Here is an 18,367-nt window from a genome sequence, read left to right as displayed (position 1 = left end):
CCCTGGCTGGTCGTCCTTGTGCTACTGCCCCTGCCGGTTGCCATTAGTGCCAACGCTTACTGCAGATTCTGGTCCTGAAAAATCCAGCGGGCATTTGTCAAATTTGGAGTGCCATTAGAGTCCATTAAGAGGATGAAACTAAGGGGGCATGTGAGACTCCAGATTCAGGATCATAACTTTGGATTCCCTCCAATCAGAATAAGAGGAAAAGTCTTTCAGCACTTAGAAAGGTATGGAAGCTGAAGTGATGCTGAAATACATCTTAAACACCATATGTTAGGAACAGTGCCTGTAAAAATATCACAGTAAACGATATATTTTCTTGACTGGCTTAATACAAAATTACACTAGCTTCTTTGAAACTACTGCCAGCAGCGACACCTGCTGTCGTAAGCTAAAACCGCGTGTCGTTTTACACGTGGAACTTTAGCTTCCGAAAACATCAGTTCCTCTACGGACCTAAATATGCGCTGCACACGAGTCAGGCATGGCGTCCTTCAACCATAGACGTTTGTAAAAGACATTTATCTGTTTGCGGTAAAAAAAAAAAAAAAATTTGCGTGGCTGTAGGAACAGTCGTGAAAATGGCGAGCAGGACCGTATGTCGAGTTTTCCAGCGACGTGAGTACCAGTTGTTATCCGTGTAGCACTAGCATATGTAGCTGGTCAGGCTTGTGACAGCTGTAAGCTGCAGTAATGCTCCTTTAAAGCTGGATTTAATTGTCATAGAAATAAGTAATACAATAAAATATGATATTTTTTACGGTTTTATATTGTAAAGAGAAAGTACTGGAAACAGGAGGGTCACCGCAAGAAATGTTAGAGCAGCTTTGGGATGTGTTGGAACAGGTTAAGTACATAGTAGTTTTTCCGGTGAAAGGAGGTCCAGCTCAGTGACAGCAGGTGTACCTAATAAAGCGCCTTGTATGTGCGCGGGTGTATAACGGTACAAATTTCTAAAACTCTGTTTTGGAGTCACGGTTGGGTACAGCAGACGAATAATAATGATGATGATGAAAAAAGTCTACTTCTTAGCTTTTGTTTCCTTAAATAATTGTACAATAAATATTTGTATAAAGGTCTAAAGCAGGAGTCGGCAATCTTCGACATCGAAAGAGCCTCTGAAATAAAATATAAATTACAACATATAGATAACATAGATAATTCACTTCAATTAACCATTAACGGCAGACCTGCTACCTGTACGTCGTGTGTTCAACTTCCTCACATTACAGGATCGTTTACACTCTGGTTTCCTTTAAGTTCTTCTTTCCATCCATCCTGCCCATCCACAGGCTTTGCATCCGCTGTGGCAGCTCAGCGTCCATCTCTGGCTGAGGTACGCAGTCAGCGTAACGCCGTCTTCTCCAGAGAGCAGGCCAGGCAGAGAGCTCTGTACCCCCGCATTGAGAAGATCGAGGTGTCCATGCAGGGCCCCGGGCTGGACGGTGCGCTGCTCGTCATGAACAAAGGAATGTCCACCCCGCTGAGCTGCGCCAGACGTGAGTGAAAAGAACAAACCGATTATAAATTCTCCACCGTAAGCTTCAGTTGCACGTGTTAATAACGTGTTGTTACACTCCAAACAAACGCTCTGTCACTCTCAGATCTGACGGAGCATCATGTGACAAACTCAGCTCTGGCTCTTGTGGACGGAGAACCATGGCCTCTCCACCAGCCCCTCACCCACTCCTGCTCACTCACTCTGCTCACGTTTAAAGACAACGACCCCACACTGGTCAACGAGGTACTTTAACAGACAAACGTTCTCTCATAAATTCAGCTTGCTGCTGAAGGATCACACCTTTTATTTGAGAAAAGAAAATATTGTTGACAACAGAACATCAGAGCTGCAAGTCCAGTAAAGACGTGGAAGCCAGTTTGTAGAATAAGTGAATACTTGAGTGTTAGTCCTGTCCTCTTGTCTTGTGCTCAGGCGTACTGGCGTTCCTGCGCTGCCCTGCTGGGTCAGGTGCTGGAGACCGCCTTCAAGGATGATTATACTGTGGAGCTGCTCAGCACACGGGAAGTGCCAGGTAGAAAACCACTGTTTACCCTGACCCCGAGTATGTGTCTTCAGAAGTTTGACCTCGAGTGTTTTGATGTTTGACCTGGTCTTTGTTGACTGATGTTAAATAATTAAAAAAACAAGGTAGTGTTTAGTTAATGACGTATGTGACAAAATTGGTATTTGATATTTAAGCATTTTTTTAAGTGAAAATGTTGCTTTGACATTTCTGCTTCTGCTGTGCTGACTTTGTATTTCCCTGCAGTCCTCTCTGGGGCCTTCTGCTGTGACGTGGTGCTCGACCCCCAGCTCGACTCATGGACTCCCTCTGAGGTGCGTGTATGGTCCAACGCTCTATTACGCCACTGCACTCGCTGCCGACATCATTTCTGTTTACCTAGATGGTGAATATTCATCTGTTTTACTGCAGTGGCAGCTACTCATGGCCTCTTGAATACAACTCAGGGCTCACAAAATTTCAAAATCCCTGGCAGGCTCTCTTCAGTTTTTGGTAGCCCAAAATAAATTTAAGTAGCCCGGGAAAAAAAAAGAGAACAATTTTCTGATTGATGTTTTCTTTCCTTTACAATATTATAGTTTAATGCATAATATTGTAAAGGAAACAACTTCAGATCCTGAATCTCAAATTTCCACTGAAGTCCCGGTTAAGAGGTAAGTGGAACCAAGATCTACAACATTTGCTTTTTGAAGTTTGCAAAGACGGCTAAATTTTGCTAATGGTAGTTCACTCTGTGCAACATAGTTTGCTGTTCTAAACAGCTTTTTCAGGACTTCTTGTTGTGCTTTGTTTATTTTTAGTATGTTTTTGCAATTGGTGTTTGTTCCGGGAAAGATATTGCAGACTGGGCAATAATGCATTTCTTGCATTTCTCATGGGTTCTGATGGGTCTTTCTTAAAATTACTGGTCCCAGTAACAAAGGCGCTTGTTGACGCAGATATCGAGGGAAACTCACGACACACCCGGCAGAACATTATGTTATTTAGCTCGTCATATTCCAGCCACAGAAATTCTTTTGTCCATGAAACCAAAAAAAGCTGCGCTTTCTTTTTGCCTCATAGTCTGATTTGTTTTGTGGTAAGCTTTTCTTTGGCTGCCCCTTCTTCATCCTGACCTGTCTTATTTGGCTCTGCAGAACTAAAATACCTGCATAAATCCATGTTTTTATACACACACACACATCACGGTCAGTGATTCTCTGTGCAGTCAGCCTGTATCACATGTTCAAGTTTGCGAGAGATTTCACTTGTCATGTTTGAATAGTGAGCTAATGAGTGATAAGACGATGTCAGAGGAATTGGTGCGCAATTAATCTGTGACTCACCAATACTGCCGCTCTCTATACGCACAGTGAAAGTGAAAGCAAAAAACAAGCGCAAATTCAAACATGTGACATTGAGACATTGACAGTGGCTCTTCAATGCTAATTACATACTTACCCAGCTACATTTGCGAAAGAATGCAAAAGCATTGACATATATTTTTCCTTTCTATGATAGCCCGACGGGCAGGGCTGAGTTAGATTTTGGTAGCCCGACGGGCAGGGCTGAGTTAGATTTTGGTAGCCCGACGGGCAGGGCTGAGTTAGATTTTGGTAGCCCGACTGGAAAAAGCCCTGTGACTCTAGAAAAACCTACAACTGTTCAGGCAGGTTGTAGTTTTTACTGTAAGAAGTAGTGACATCCGGCTAATGTTAAGTTTCTCTTTAATGAGATTTTCCATTCAAAAATCAGCTGATGTTTTACTGTCTGTTTCTTTTCAGGAGTCATTACGCTCTTTGACCAGAGGAGCCCAGCAGCTCATCCACCAAGACCTGGCCTGGGAGCCTCTGGAAGTGGCGCCCTCTGTGGCACTGGAGGCTTTCTCACACAGCAGGTAGACTGGCATCTGAGTACTGCTCAGCTGTGTAGACAGCTGACACTTCCACGTACCTCCTTTCACGACTCATTTAGGTTTAAATGCTTTATTTGTTGTATTTTCTCCTACTCTGGCAGGTGTAAGCAGGAAGAAGTGGAACAGAAAGCATCTCAAAATCCCAAAGGCACAGTGATGCTCTACAGGTGACACTGCATTTAAAGTACAAAAAGAGAGACCTGGCCAAGAGAGCAGCACACAACGCAACCAATGCATGCTCAAATAAACGAACAGATACAACTGACGCACAGTTCAAGAAAGAAAACACAACATCCAGATATCGGCATATCTCATATGCAGTAACATATCAAGAGCGGGACCACCTTTAAGAGCAGTCACTTAAACTAAGAGAACTATTTGGCACTGAAGTTGGTATTAAACTCGAGACAGGTATCCTAACTTTAGTTAGAGTTTATGAATTTGCGTCTCCTTTGACTTTGCAGGCTGTGCTTCTGCATTTAGCAAATATGTGTAACAGTATTTGGACACTGAGCAAACACCAGTAGACTGAAACTTTCCTTATTGCACTGCATGACGGGCAGAGTAGAATCTTTCATTATTCCTGCACTTACCTGAACTCAACCATGTACCCGTTTTGGTAGATGTGGCGACCATGTACTCCTGAGTGGGGGCCCCCTGGTGGCCAGAACAGGCCTGTGCTCCCAGTATGAGGTGACGGCCCTCCACAGCCTGGGACAGGGATCCTGGGGCCTCCATCGTCGAGCACAGGGCCTCTCCCTGCCTCTGCAGCTTCAGGTGAGAAAGTGTGTTTAGTATAAGCTGTATATATAGGAACCAGTTATCCATTTTTTTAATTGCATAATTTCTTCCAGTATCTTCGCACATACTAAGGACACTGGCAGGTTGAGAGACATATGATTGTAAACTTCATACATGTTTTAGTGCTTTGATTGTTAGGACTGTAAAAGTGATGTAAAGCAGTCCAGCCCACATTAAATAAAGGCTTTATTGTCCATGTTTTTCTGTTTTAATATCCTTAAAAGCGTTGCAGCAGTGGAACAAAAGCTAATCAAATGGCACTTGATTGTCCATCTGTTACAACAGTTTTTCATGCACAATTGCCAAGAATTGTGTGATGTATAAAAAAGCACTTTATTGTGTCTACATGTGCCTCCAAGTCACGTTTTCCTCTCTCTGCAGGCTCACCACACAGTCTGGAGGAAACTGAGGCAACGGGCAGAGAAACTGGTAAGAACAGCAAATGTGCTTCAATCTAATAAAAATATGTTTGAGAAAAGAACAGCAAATGTCTCCGTTTTTTAGCTCTGAAGAACTGAAACCAGCCCAGAGAGAACTCTTAATGTCTGGACGGTGTTGAGTATTTGTCCAGTAGCCAGAGGTTAGGATTTAGCACTCTGTTTTTATTACCGTGCATTATTATGTTGGCAAAAACCGAGACAGGAAGTATCGCGGGCTGTAATCTCAAGGAAAAGGCAGGTCTCATCCTCCTCATGAAGGACAAAGGCTGCTTTCTGAAGTCGACATCAAAAACACAAACGCCGAGTGAAGATCCGAGGGAAAAATATTTTTAAATCTCTGCATGTTCAAGGCTCTACTTCTAGACGCCTGGATTGATGCGAAAGGTGAATCCGCTCCGTCTGCATAACCGAGCTTGACTCGAGCGCTGAAAGATAGACGCATCAATTCTGCAAATTCAAACTAGGTTATGAGTTAATTTTGGATGGAGCCATCTAGGCGAAATAGATTTCGCTGCAGCCTTTCTGGCATCCTCGGTGCATCACTGATTGCGTAATAAAAAAAAAAAAAAAGATGTACTCATTAATAGACGCACTTAATTTGGCAACTGATGATATACTGTGCTCCATGGCCTACATTTTATACACAGAGATGGGATACTCGGGGAATTGAAAATGGCACTTTTAAGAACAAAAGTCTGAAGACCTGAGTTGGATTGATATTAAAATTGTGAAATATTTGGATCATATATTTATGGAGTTTTTAAGAGCGCAGGATTAGCATGCTGACCTCCTCCAGGAGAGGCTGCACATCAGTTTTATAGTCTTGGAGGTCACTGTTATATATTATCAGCCAACCTTCTAATGCATGCCGTGTTTGTCGTGCACACGAGGTGTACGAAGGGCAGCCGCTCTGTCCCGTTTGTCCCGTGTTATCAGAACGTCGCTACCGCTAATCAGTGGAAGAGCTATAAAGTGAAAGAGGCCTAGAAGATCTCTGAAGGACAGCTATGTTGCACCATAAGAAAGCATATGCAGGCAGACATGCCAAATGCACCTCTTCTCCTTCTCTTCTGCAGCCTGCAGAGGCAAACAGACGTCATTTTAAGACCACATGAGTGTTTTTCATTCCTTTTAAGCAGCCCGAGGCTGGCTGTTCTTGTCATGCTCAGCTCTTTGAAATAAAGCTGTCTTTCCTTAATGTGGAGGGAAAAACTGCTGAGAAAAAACCTTCACTATTAAACAGTTAAACAATGGCTGGATTCACTGCAATGCTTCAAATCCAGGTTCGTGTTTTTATTTCAGCCTGTGCCTTTAAGTGTGATTATTAATGATCAATTATTATGAATCTGGCAGGTTAAAGGAATAGATAGCAGTAACTCTGTTAGCATCGTCACCATTCTGGTGCCTGACATCATATTGTGAAGTGTAGATCGGTCTTTACGGTGAAAGTCACCATGTTCGTGACTCGTGTTCACTGTTCAGCTGTTTTAAGTCAAAGCAGCATTTCATCAGATGATGTCAGACTACCAAAACAATTTTCTAAATTACAACATTTACCGTGACGATCGATCGCAGTTTAAATTGCAGCGTTTGAGGGTTACAGATGTTGTGTTTGCTCAACATGGCAGTATGTCTTTAAAAATGACCCGCAGCGTCCTTTGGCTTTAGGTGATTCTTCTGCACCGTTTTGCAAATCATAATGCTGGTATGAAGTGGGGGGCTTGGAATTGCAACAGCTCTCTCTCTCTCTGATAGACATGCAGCTGGTAAAAGAAATATTGAACACGTCACCAATTTTCTAAGTAAATATATTTCTAGGGTGCTGTTGAGATGAAATCCTCACCAGATGTCAGCAACAACCCGCCCAATCCACACATGCAAAGAAATCAAAGATAGATGGTGATGACAGCTTTTGGCCCGTTCTTCCACACAAACAGGCTTACATGGGTTCCTTCTTTAGCTTAAGTTCTTTCTGTAGATCATCAGCTGGATTCGGGTCCGATGATTGGCTTTATTTTCTTTCTCTGAGAGTTTCCTTGGCTGTGTTTGGGAGCATGTTCTCCCTGAAATGTCCACCCTCGTTTCATCTTCGTCATCCTGGTAGATGGAAGCAGATTTTAATTTGTCCGTTCATTCTTGCTCTAATTATATGAAGGAAGTGCCATATGCTGAAAAACAGCCCTGCACCATGATGTCCCCACCTTCAAACTTCACTGTTGGCGTGGTGCTTTTGGACCTCTATGGTTTGATTTCTTTGTGTGTGTGGATTGGATAAGTTGCTGCCAACAGCCAGTGAGAATTTCATGTTAATAGCAGCTTTAGAAATATATTTACTTAGAAAATAGATGACATGTTCAATACTAAAACCCGCCGTACATCTAGACAACAGAGAGAGAAACTTCAGTTATCTAAATGGACTTGTTAAGGTTCATTCGCTGGGATTACACGAAGGTTTTTCTTTTAAAATGCACACTTTTTGGTTATTTCTCAGAAGGCTCATGAAGCCTCTGAATCTTGCACTGATGTCAAATTGTCTGGCCTTTTTGACAGGCGTAATTTGTTACATCATTAAGTTGAAAGATTAGTGTTATTTGGTTCACCCCCAGTATGTGCCAGCCTACGGACTCTCCAGGAACAGGTTTATAAAAACAGCGAGACGTGGGCGGATGCGTTTTGTGAGCCGGCTGCAGGCAGTAGGGAGGCATGTCCCCTGTCTGCCTCCAGCTGGCCAAAACACCACCGCCCACGCTGCAAAAAGATTCTTCCAAATTTCCCCCCACGGTGGGCATCATGCCCCCACAACCCACTACCACCACTACGGAAGCTTTCTTTTTAAAAATATATGCAAAAAGATATTTTAGCTTATTTCTGATGAAAGTAGGATGGAGAGGGGATGTAACGGTCTGGGAATGTTAGTTTCTCTTCTCTCTGTTTTCACGTTTTTGTTTTCTACACAGGTGGATGTGCCGGGTCCTGAAGTAGCAGCTCCACCATCTCCTCCCAACTCACCTCAACTTCCAGCCAGCCACTAACCACCTCTGTAACCTTCCACGTAAACAATTTAACTGATTAGATCATTTGTTCAATAAATGTATAAAAACATGTGAGAAATCTCTTGCATTTATTTATTTTCTTATTTAATATTGCTGCAAATTGAAACGAACGGCAGTATTGTTGCGCAAAACGCAGTAGCCTTTGTATTCGGTGTGATTAACAGTCGTGATTGTGGGTGGGTGCGTTTGTTCTTGTATCAGCAGTTTTCCTTAAAAACAAAAGCTGTGTGCGTGCATGCGTACATGTGTAAATTGGCCAGAGGTCAGGCAACAGTGCATCTGTTGCGTCTATCATTTGGCAAACAGGTGGCTCTCAATCCTCTGAGTGCATTTGGCATGTGTGAGCAAGCCTGAGGATTTGAGTCATGAGGCAGCATCGTTTCCCTTTTTTTTTTCTCCTTCTTGATTCCTGGCAAATTGACACATTCGACAACAACACATTTTTTGAGAAGTTGCAATTTTAGCCTGAAATCTACAGTGTTCGATACTTTAAAGTAAAAACATTCCTTTATGCTTTAAAATTAAAAGAATCTGCAATGAAACATTCTGTCCGTTAAGTTCGATACACATAGCTGTAAATAAATTATCAATAAAATTGCAAAATGGGGAGAAAAAAACGGAATAAACAAAATTGACATTTCTCACAGAAAGTTTGGTGTTTATAATGTATAAAACATCTGCAAATATTAGTAAGCTGTCAAAACACAGTTAACAATTATAATTAGTGTAATTTCACAGACTGTATTTTATAATTGTGCTGTTTATTTTCAAATAAACCATAAAACTGACATTATGGAGAAGGAATAATAAAAAATCTAAAGATTTATTCTTAAGGCATGCATAAGTTTAATGAGATTGAACAATAAATGTTAATTGCCTGTGAAATTACAGACTTGGATCGTTCAATGCGAGTTAACTGTCAAATCTGAGGGATGCTTGACGGACTTTACACAGAGGGACACTTACAAGGGGTCAGTGTGGAAAAAGTTCAAACAGCACTGTGGGCGTGGCAACCTTCTAAAATTGTCATCTTACTATATAATAAACCCAAATGGTAACTGTAGCAAGTTTAAGCCTCGTTGAGTTTATTGTAGCAGTATTTTATCATAATATTAGGTATTAGGTTTATCATTTTTACACATGTAAACACCATTAATAAAATAAATAAATATATATATATATATATATATATATATATATTTTTTTTTTTTTTTTAGGGGTGCAACGATACACAAAATTCACGGTTCGGTTCGGTTCGATACTTTGGTGTCACAGTTCGATATTTTTTCGATACAAAAAAAATGTTCATGCCTTTTTAATTTGTCATTTATTAAAATTATAAATATATATTTTAACTCAAAAGTACAGTTTTTAAATTTAACCCTAACCCTTGTGCGTGTTTTTTATTTTGACAGCGAATGCGCACCTGCGGACCACTTATGTGCAGCCCTGGTTATTTAGCTCATCATTTTGCAGCCACAGAAATTATTTTGTCCATGAAACCATAAAGCTGCACTTTCTTTTTGCCTTATAGTCTGATTTGTCATAACTTCTCCGTTTTGTGGTAAGCTTTTCTTTGGCTGTCACTTCTTCACCCTGACCTGTCTTATTTGGCTCAGCAGAACTAAAATATATATCTGTCTGTGAAGGTTCTCAGTCATCCAGGTCATCGTAGTCAAATATAAATCCTGCTGCTTTTACACAGGCACTCACATAAGCTCAGCGATTCTCTGCGCGATCAACCTCTCACATGTTTAAGCTGCGGGAGATTTCACTTGTCATGTTTGCATAGTAAGCTAACGATTAATAAGACGATGTCAGAGGAATTGGTGCACAAATTATCATCACTCACAGATCAGTGCTGTCGCTCTCTATACACAGTTCACACGATTGCAAAGTGAAAGCAAAAAAACAAGCGCAAATTCAAACGCGATTTCAATATGTCACATATTGGAAAAGAGAGTTTATTACAGAGAAATGTCTCTTTCCAAAATAAAAGCTATACTATCCGCTTCTTCTGGGCTATATTCTCAGCAGCATAAGGAGAATCATGTGCTAACAGCTGTCTAAATGACTCGGCTAAAGTTAGTAGCATGCTTGTTGTTTTTTGTCTGCTTCCACTTGTCTTTGCACTAGGATGATGTCGGCATAAATGTGCAGTCATATTCGTTGTGTTCCCACTAGTGCTTTCAGGTTAATCTCGTTGAAATGACCTTAACACCACAACACGGCAAATCTCCGTTAACGAGCTACCACCGATCGCCCTGTGCATGGGGCTGGACGGCCAACACGTTAACGAGCTAACTGCGCTAACACACTAGCTCCCACCCATGTAATTGAGCATTGCATGGCACATCCAACATACTGTTTTACTTTAGTCCATGACTCGCTTACCTTCAGGGTCATACGTCACATGAAAACCAAAATAATTCCAAACGCCAGATCTGAATGAGGGTGGGGGAGGTCCATGTTGCAAGGAGAGCTTAACTTCTGTCTCGCTAGCTTGCCCTGCGCTCTTCCTTCTGACTATGCTGTCTGTGTTGAGCGCTCAGTGGATCTGCGCTCGACAGTGCAGCCTAGGCGGAGTAGTCGAACACAGATTCACTGAGCGCTCAACACAGACAGCATCGTCAGAAGGAAAGTTGATAAAATAAATTACAAATGTTGTATTGTTCGATACATATGCGTACCGAACCGAAAGCACTGTATCGAACGGTTCAATATCGATACGAATATCATTGCACCCCTAATATATATATATATATATATATATATATATATATATACATACATATATATACATATATATACACACATATATATACATATATATACACACATATATACACACATATATATACATATATACACACATATATACACACCTATATATACATATATACACCTATATATACATATATACACCTATATATACATATATATATATACACATATATATATATATATATACACATACATATATATATATATTATACACATATATATTAGGGGTGCAACGATATTCGTATCGATATTGAACCGTTCGATACAGTGCTTTCGGTTCGGTACGCATATGTATCGAACAATACAACATTTGTAATTTATTTTATCAACTTTCCTTCTGACGATGCTGTCTGTGTTGAGCGCTCAGTGAATCTGCGTTCGACTACTCCGCCTAGGCTCGACAGTGCAGCCTAGGCGGAGTAGTCGAACGCAGATTCACTGAGCGCTCAACACAGACAGCATCGTCAGAAGGAAGAGCGCAGGGCAAGCTAGCGAGACAGAAGTTAAGCTCTCCTTGCAACATGGACCTCCCCCACCCTCATTCAGATCTGGCGTTTGGAATTATTTTGGTTTTCACGTATGACCCTGAAGGTAAGCGAGTCATGGACTAAAGTAAAACAGTATGTTGGATGTGCCATGCAATGCTCAATTACATTGGTGTGAACTAGTGTGTTAGCGCAGTTAGCTCGTTAACGTGTTGGCCGTCTAGCCCCATGCACGGGGCGATCGGCGGTAGCTCGTTAACGGAGATTTGCCGTGTTGTGGCTTTAAGGTCATTTCAACGAGATTAACCTGAAAGCACTAGTGGGAACACAACGAATATGACTGCACATTTACGCTGACATCATCCTAGTGCAAAGACAAAAACAACAAGCATGCTACTAACTTTAGCCGAGTCATTTAGACAGCTGTTAGCACATGATTCTCCTTATGCTGCTGAGAATATAGCCCAGAAGAAGCGGATAGTATAGCTTTTATTTTGGAAAGAGACATTTCTCTGTAATAAACTCTCTTTTCCAAAGATGAGTGATTCCTCAATCAGATACAGGGCTCGCAATATCGCTAGCCCGACGTCCTGGGGCTAGCGATTTTTTTCAGTCGGGCTACCAAAATCTATCTCTGCCCTGCCCGTCGGGCTATTGTAGGAAAAATATATGTCAAAGCTTTTGCATTCTTTCAGAAATGTAGCTGGGTAATTATGTCAATTGGCATCGGTGAGCCACTGTCAATATGTGACATATTGAAATCGCGTTTGAATTTGCGCTTGTTTTTTTGCTTTCACTTTGCAATCGTCCAAACGGTGTATAGAGAGCGACAGCACTGATCTGTGAGTGATGATAATTTGTGCACCAATTCCTCTGACATCGTCTTATTAATCGTTAGCTTACTATGCAAACATGACAAGTGAAATCTCCCGCAGCAAGCTTAAACATGTGAGAGGTTGATCGCGCAGAGAATCGCTGAGCTTATGTGAGTGTGTGTGTAAAAGCAGCAGGATATATATATTTTAGTTCTGCTGAGCCAAATAAGACAGGTCAGGGTGAAGAAGTGACAGCCAAAGAAAAGCTTACCACAAAACGGAGAAGTTATGACAAATCAGACTATAAGGCAAAAAGAAAGTGCAGCTTTATGGTTTCATGGACAAAATAATTTCTGTGGCTGCGATATGATGAGCTAAATAACCAGGGCTGCACATAAGTGGTCCGCAGGTGCGCATTCGCTGTCAAAATAAAAAACACGCACAAGGGTTAGGGTTAAATTTAAAAACTGTACTTTTGAGTTAAAATATATATTTATAATTTTAATAAATGACAAATTAAAAAGGCATGAACATTTTTTTGTATCGAAAAAATATCGAACCGTGACACCAAAGTATCGAACCGAACCGAACCATGAATTTTGTGTATCGTTGCACCCCTAATATATATATATATATATATATACATATATATATACACATATACATATATATATATATATATATATATATATATATACATACATACATATATACACACACACGCACATATATTAGGGGTGCAACGATACACAAAATTCACGGTTCGGTTCAGTTTGATATTTTGGTGTCACGGTTCGATATTTTTTATACAAAAAAATGTTCATGCTATTTTAATTTGTCATTTATTAAAATTATAAATATATATTTTAACTCAAAAGTACAGTTTTTAAATTTAATGTTGCTGAAACAACAGAGTAATAAAAAACTAAATCTATCTGATTGAGGAATCACTCATCTTTGGAAAAGAGAATTTATTACAGAGAAATGGTTCTTTCCAAAATAAAAGCTATACTATACGCTTCTTCTGGGCTATATTCTCAGCAGCATATTAAACATATCAGGTCCCCATAAGGAGAATCATGTGCTAATGGCAGTCTAAATGACTCGGGTAAAGTTTGTAGCATGCGTGCTTGTTGTTTTTGTCTGCTTCCACTTGTCTTTGCACTAGGATGATGTCGGAGTAAATGTGCAGTCATATTCATTGTATTCCCACTAGTGCTGTCAGCGTTAATCTGAAATGACGTTAACGTCACAACACGGCAAATCTCCGTTAACGAGCTACCGCGGATCGCCCCATACCTGGGGCTGGACGGCCAACACGTTAACGAGCTAACTGCGCTAACGCACTAGTTCCCACCCATGTAATTGAGCATTGCGTGGCACATCCGACATACTGTTTTACTTTTGTCCATGACGCGCTTACCTTCAGGGTCATACTTCACATGAAGACCAAAATAGTTCCAAAGGCCAGATCTGAATGAGGGTGGGGGAGGTTCAATTTGCCATGTTGCAACCAGCTTAGCTTCTGTCTTGCTAGCTTGTGCTGCATCTGCGCTCGACAGTGCAGCCTAGGCGGAGTAGTCAAACACAGATTCACTGAGCTCTCAACACAGACAGCATCTTCAGAAGGAAAGTTGATAAAATAAATTACAAATTTTGTATTGTTCATACATATGCGTACTGAACCGAAAGCACTGTATCGAACGGTTCAATATCAATACGAGTATTGTTGCACCGCTGATATATATATATACTGTGTAAACTTAAAGCTACAGGACTATTTTCCAAAACAAGAAAAAAAATTCCATGTTTAAATAAAATGTCTTTATTTTTCGGTGATGGTAAAGTTCTGTTATTTCACTGTATTTTTCTGGCACACCACATTTTACAGTGTACACTCTTTAAAACACTGGCTACATCTTGTTTAACATCTGTTTATTGATTAGTTCTGGTAAAGTTCCCATATCTGGGATACATAAAGTATGTCTTATGTTTAATGGCTTCCAGTGACATGGAAAATTGATCCCTTCTTTGGGTGTCTTTAGATCATTTGAGATTAAAAGTGAATGCCAGGAACCATAAAACAGAAACAAACACCCATTTCTGGTCAAATTATTATGTTTGTTTCTCAGTAACATTCAACTTTTCCAAAATTGGATTGGAAACAATGTAAGATTGGGCAAAGTCTCTGGCCAGAAAAGCTGCAAACTATGCAGCTGTTGTCCCATCTCAAGCATCCTGCTGCTACCCCCACCCACCCAAAAACACCCTGACAGTGTGTGAGACACACCCAAACACACATGCCTCAGATTCAGTCCCAGTTGAGATGTTTGACTCGGTGCCCTGATGACCTGAATTCCCCTCTCCTGCAGCACTTTAGAGGTGTTTAGGAACTGGTGCTGCACAGATGATTAAAATTGAATAACTACAAAAATACTGTGAAATAATGCATCCTGACAAATTAATTTATGTCCTTCTGTTCTCCATTTGTTCAAAAGGTCTGTAATGCAATCTGCGTGCCTCGCTGAATCTCTTGTTGAGTAATTGTTGAGGAATCAATGCTCTGCTGATGAGTAATAACCCGTCTTTCTCTGGATATAATCAGCATTCAGCTTTCTATTGAGGAAAAAAACTATTGTCATGCATTTCAGGTTTAATGAGAATTACTTTGCTTAAATAAGCTTTTGATTGCACCATACTTTAAATGTCAGTGCTTTTTTTTCTCTGTTAAACACTCGTTATTATTTAAATCCATCCAAAATCATGAGCAAAAGCATAATTGGACAGGATCACTTTCAGAACCACTTACGAGACCTCATGTGAAATCCAAGTGAAATCATGAGCTCATACTCACAAAACACAGGGAGATTTTCAGAGTTGACGAATGAATAACTTGAAAGAAAATTCTTTGCCCAACAACTCGTTTTCTGTTATGGTGGAAAAGCTGAAATACATTACTGTTTTTGAACCTTGAAGGTGCCCGGCACAGTTTTAATGACGCCAACTTTCTGGTCTTTAAACCCAAATTGGTTTTAATTAATTTACAGAAAATCTTGGGGTTTGTTTTTGTACTGTGGACATACTGTAAAAAAACAAAACAACAACAACAAAAAAACAGACATTGCTGTTCTTTTCTGTCATTTTTCTGTTTATCCATGACTTAATTGCTTTGGCGTAGTATGGTGATTATCATTAAGAAAAGCTAGCTGTAAAATCTACCGTTTAAAGTTCAAAATCTACACACAATGTTCATCAGGTGGGCCAAATTGGAGTCTTTGCTGGGCCTATTCTGTGCCCCGGGCCTTATGTTTGGCACCCCTCCTTTCATAAAAACGCAAACGATTTCAGACCTTTACAGTTCTTCTGTTAACTCCTAATTCGTAGTGTTGCATCTCAGTGTGCGTCCTCTGCTCCGACAGATCACCTGTTTCATGATTACTGAAACCAAAGAGATTTTTGAGCAACCTGGTAACATCAAAACTGTTTAAATACTCCATATTGATTTTGACTGTTTCTAACAAACTTGTCTCCAACATTGAAGGAAGAAACTGTAATATGTGTGTGTTTCTACGTGGAGTGGGCCTCAAAGTTCAGCATAACTCGCAGGTCTCCCTCGGGGTTCGGTATTAAGGCGACCACACCTTTGCTGCCACACCACCGCTATGTGGCCACTTGGCAGTGCAGTGCGCGTCTTGGACACGGCGCTGCGCTCTCGGCGCTCCGCCGCTCTGCTCATCAGAGCTCACTCCGCCCTCCCTCCCTTTCTCCCTCCACCTCAATCTCAACCAGCCGCCCAGCGAGAACAGAGAGCATCCATTCGCGTCTCTCTGACAGTGACAGAGGCTGCTCGCCATTGCTCACCGCACTTTTCAGCCGGGACGTCGATCTCGCTGACTGCTCCGTGCAGAAGTTGCGACTTCACGCTCGTCTGTTTCTCGTGCCAGGAGCTGAGCGCCGGGTCGGTCCGGTTGCTTGACACGCGCGCTCACACACCCTCCCGGGAGATCAGTTTATTCCCTGGATGCCGGATGAATTATCTGGGAGTTGCGAACAAGTGAACAACAAAGCCGAGGCTCGAGATCTGCCTCCTCGCTCCTTCCTCCGAAGACGAGACTCCAGGCAGAGTTGGGGACGATAATGATGGGGACGTCCCTGTATCTTCCTGTTGTGATTTTACTGATGCAATGTAAGTGGAAAATGGAAAGTGTTCATTCGAAGAAGTTGCTCTTGAGTGTTCCCTTTTATTTACTTTTCTAGACGAGGGCGAAACCATTACGAATCATTAAGAATCGATTATTTAAAATGTGCTTGAAAGCCTAGATGTTTATATTGTGGGGAAATTATTCTACGGATTTTCACTAAAGTCATAGTACAGCGTTGGTCTGCTTTCTATAAACATGATTTGGAAGATGAATATATGGAGGAATTTTTCATTTCATGTTTTTTTCTTTTTTGGATTCACGTAATTGTTCATTTGCAACTCCCCCGCCGCGGTTTAGTTGAACCCCCTCTGAGAGAGTGGGCCGTGGTGACGGTGCAGCCAGGCTGGGTTCCTACAAGCTGGCCCCAAAGTTGTATTGGCCTGGTGCCACTTAAGGGTGTGGGTGTTATGTTGGTGGCGGGTGGGTACCCGTTTTTGGCAGAATGAGCCACAGATCTGCGCGTGAGGTCAGCGCTTGGATTTCTACCAGAAACTTCAAGCTGGTTTTCACCGTGACACGGAGTTTGTTTGTTTGTTCAGGGGCGGTGGGCGGGAAGAAATCAGGAAATTGGAAACACAAAACACAAAAATTTTAAATTTATTTTAAGGCGCAAATAACAAGAAAACATTTAAAGAGGGCTGATCATCCTGCACGGAGACGCAGGAAGGAAGAGTGCTGTTTGGGGCTTGAGCGTGAGATGGATGTGATGAGACAGTGAGAGTGAGTCACGCACATTTTACTCACATTTCGCCACCTGTCAGGACTCCGGGTCAGAGTTCACAGAGCTGTGTGTTTTCAGTCCCGCTGTGATAGAAATCATCGTCATGTGGCTCAATTGATGGATGTCAGCAGGTGAGAAGAGCACCATTGAGATCCCCCCAGCTCCACTGCTACTTGTACATTGCATTGTTTAAAAAGAGGAAATGTTTTGGGTGGGTCTCTGGCAAGTGATCCTGAAGCTTCTATGTCACCACACACACACACACACACACACACACACACACACACACACACACACACACACACACACACACACAAAAACAGTTTAAGTAATATCCCCAACCTCACCCTCTCGCACACATGCACACATATATCCACACATCAACTCCCTCATATCAACCTCTCCCTCTCACACACACACTCTCATGCTGTGTCTGTCTGAGACAGCTGTTACTCACAGTCTTACAGTCATACACAGACTGGCTTTGTTCAAATGGAGAACACACACACACATACGCCCGCACAGTCAGTCGTCATCCTGTTTTCCTGAGCACCCCCCCTCCACAGCCTTGAAACGTGTTTGCCCTCCACGTTCATGCTATCTACATCACGCAGGCAGACAGGATATTTCCTATGGGTCCATCTCCCTCCCTCTTTCATTTGTTCTCTGTTAATTTGAATAAGTGCCTTAATTATTACTGCGCCATGCTTTTGACCTCGGCACAGCCCTGGCAACACCAGCCTCAGTCTCTGTAATACTCAGAACGGACCGCGTAATGAGAGTAAAGCTGAGTGCCAAGGAGTGAGCGTGCCATCCTTCTATTTTTTGCTCAGGGAAGAGGGTGGCTGTCCCTCCTGTGAGTTTAAGCAGTAGCACTGTTTGATTGATGTTAATGCCATGCACGACATCCGTGTGTGTGTCTGTGTGTGTTTTAGTTTTTTTCCTTCCTGTGTTGGTGCTATTGTTAGTCTTTCCCGTGCTTCAGAACCACCACAGGCCCACAGAAGCAGCATTTTAATTACCGCTGTGGCCAAATCCGATGCTATATTGGAGAATCACCAGAGACCTGCTGCTGTGGTACTTATTATAATAATCTTTTTCATCTGGCAAATCTAGTGCAACGCTGTAGCCCCTCATTAGGCTAT

General features: G+C 41.6%; 2 protein-coding genes across 5 annotated transcripts in view; both read left to right on the top strand.

The window, feature by feature from the left end:
• Positions 1 to 438: 438 nt before the first annotated feature.
• Positions 439 to 8,264, top strand: mrpl39 (mitochondrial ribosomal protein L39). Its single transcript, XM_085449957.1, has 10 exons — positions 439 to 621; positions 1,296 to 1,502; positions 1,608 to 1,747; positions 1,937 to 2,036; positions 2,274 to 2,341; positions 3,791 to 3,903; positions 4,023 to 4,088; positions 4,545 to 4,698; positions 5,104 to 5,151; positions 8,120 to 8,264. The coding sequence occupies exons 1-10, from the start codon at positions 585 to 587 to the stop codon at positions 8,192 to 8,194; spliced, it is 1,008 nt and encodes a 335-aa protein (XP_085306083.1). The 5' UTR covers positions 439 to 584; the 3' UTR covers positions 8,195 to 8,264.
• Positions 8,265 to 16,059: 7,795 nt separating this feature from the next.
• The window catches only part of jam2a (junctional adhesion molecule 2a), a 21,135-nt gene continuing 18,827 nt past the window's right edge, over positions 16,060 to 18,367 (top strand). For 2 of the 4 annotated variants that reach the window (XM_085447985.1, XM_085447984.1), the window contains exon 1: positions 16,061 to 16,485. In XM_085447985.1, coding sequence (XP_085304111.1) covers positions 16,437 to 16,485 — 49 coding nt within the window. In that variant the 5' untranslated portion in view covers positions 16,061 to 16,436. Of the gene's footprint in view, positions 16,486 to 18,367 lie in introns of all 4 variants that reach the window. The other 2 variants (XM_085447986.1, XM_085447987.1) reach the window with 2 other exon arrangements.

The sequence above is a fragment of the Copadichromis virginalis genome, linkage group LG23 (assembly GCF_057382275.1).
Source record: "Copadichromis virginalis isolate Kocher_CV1m ecotype Utaka linkage group LG23, C_Virginalis_male_GT1.1, whole genome shotgun sequence".
In the NCBI taxonomy this organism is placed as follows: Eukaryota; Metazoa; Chordata; class Actinopteri; order Cichliformes; family Cichlidae; genus Copadichromis; species Copadichromis virginalis.
The sequence above is the reverse complement of the archived record's forward strand: the minus strand, read 5'-3'. Positions and strand labels throughout refer to the sequence as shown.

Coding starts and splice junctions, on each gene's coding strand:
- mrpl39 (XM_085449957.1), top strand. CDS start 585: ATGGCGAGCAGGACCGTATGTCGAGTTTTCCAGCGAC. Junction 3,904..4,022: donor GAGGCTTTCTCACACAGCAG/GTAGACTGGCAT, acceptor CTACTCTGGCAG/GTGTAAGCAGGAAGAAGTGG. Junction 4,089..4,544: donor GGCACAGTGATGCTCTACAG/GTGACACTGCAT, acceptor CCGTTTTGGTAG/ATGTGGCGACCATGTACTCC.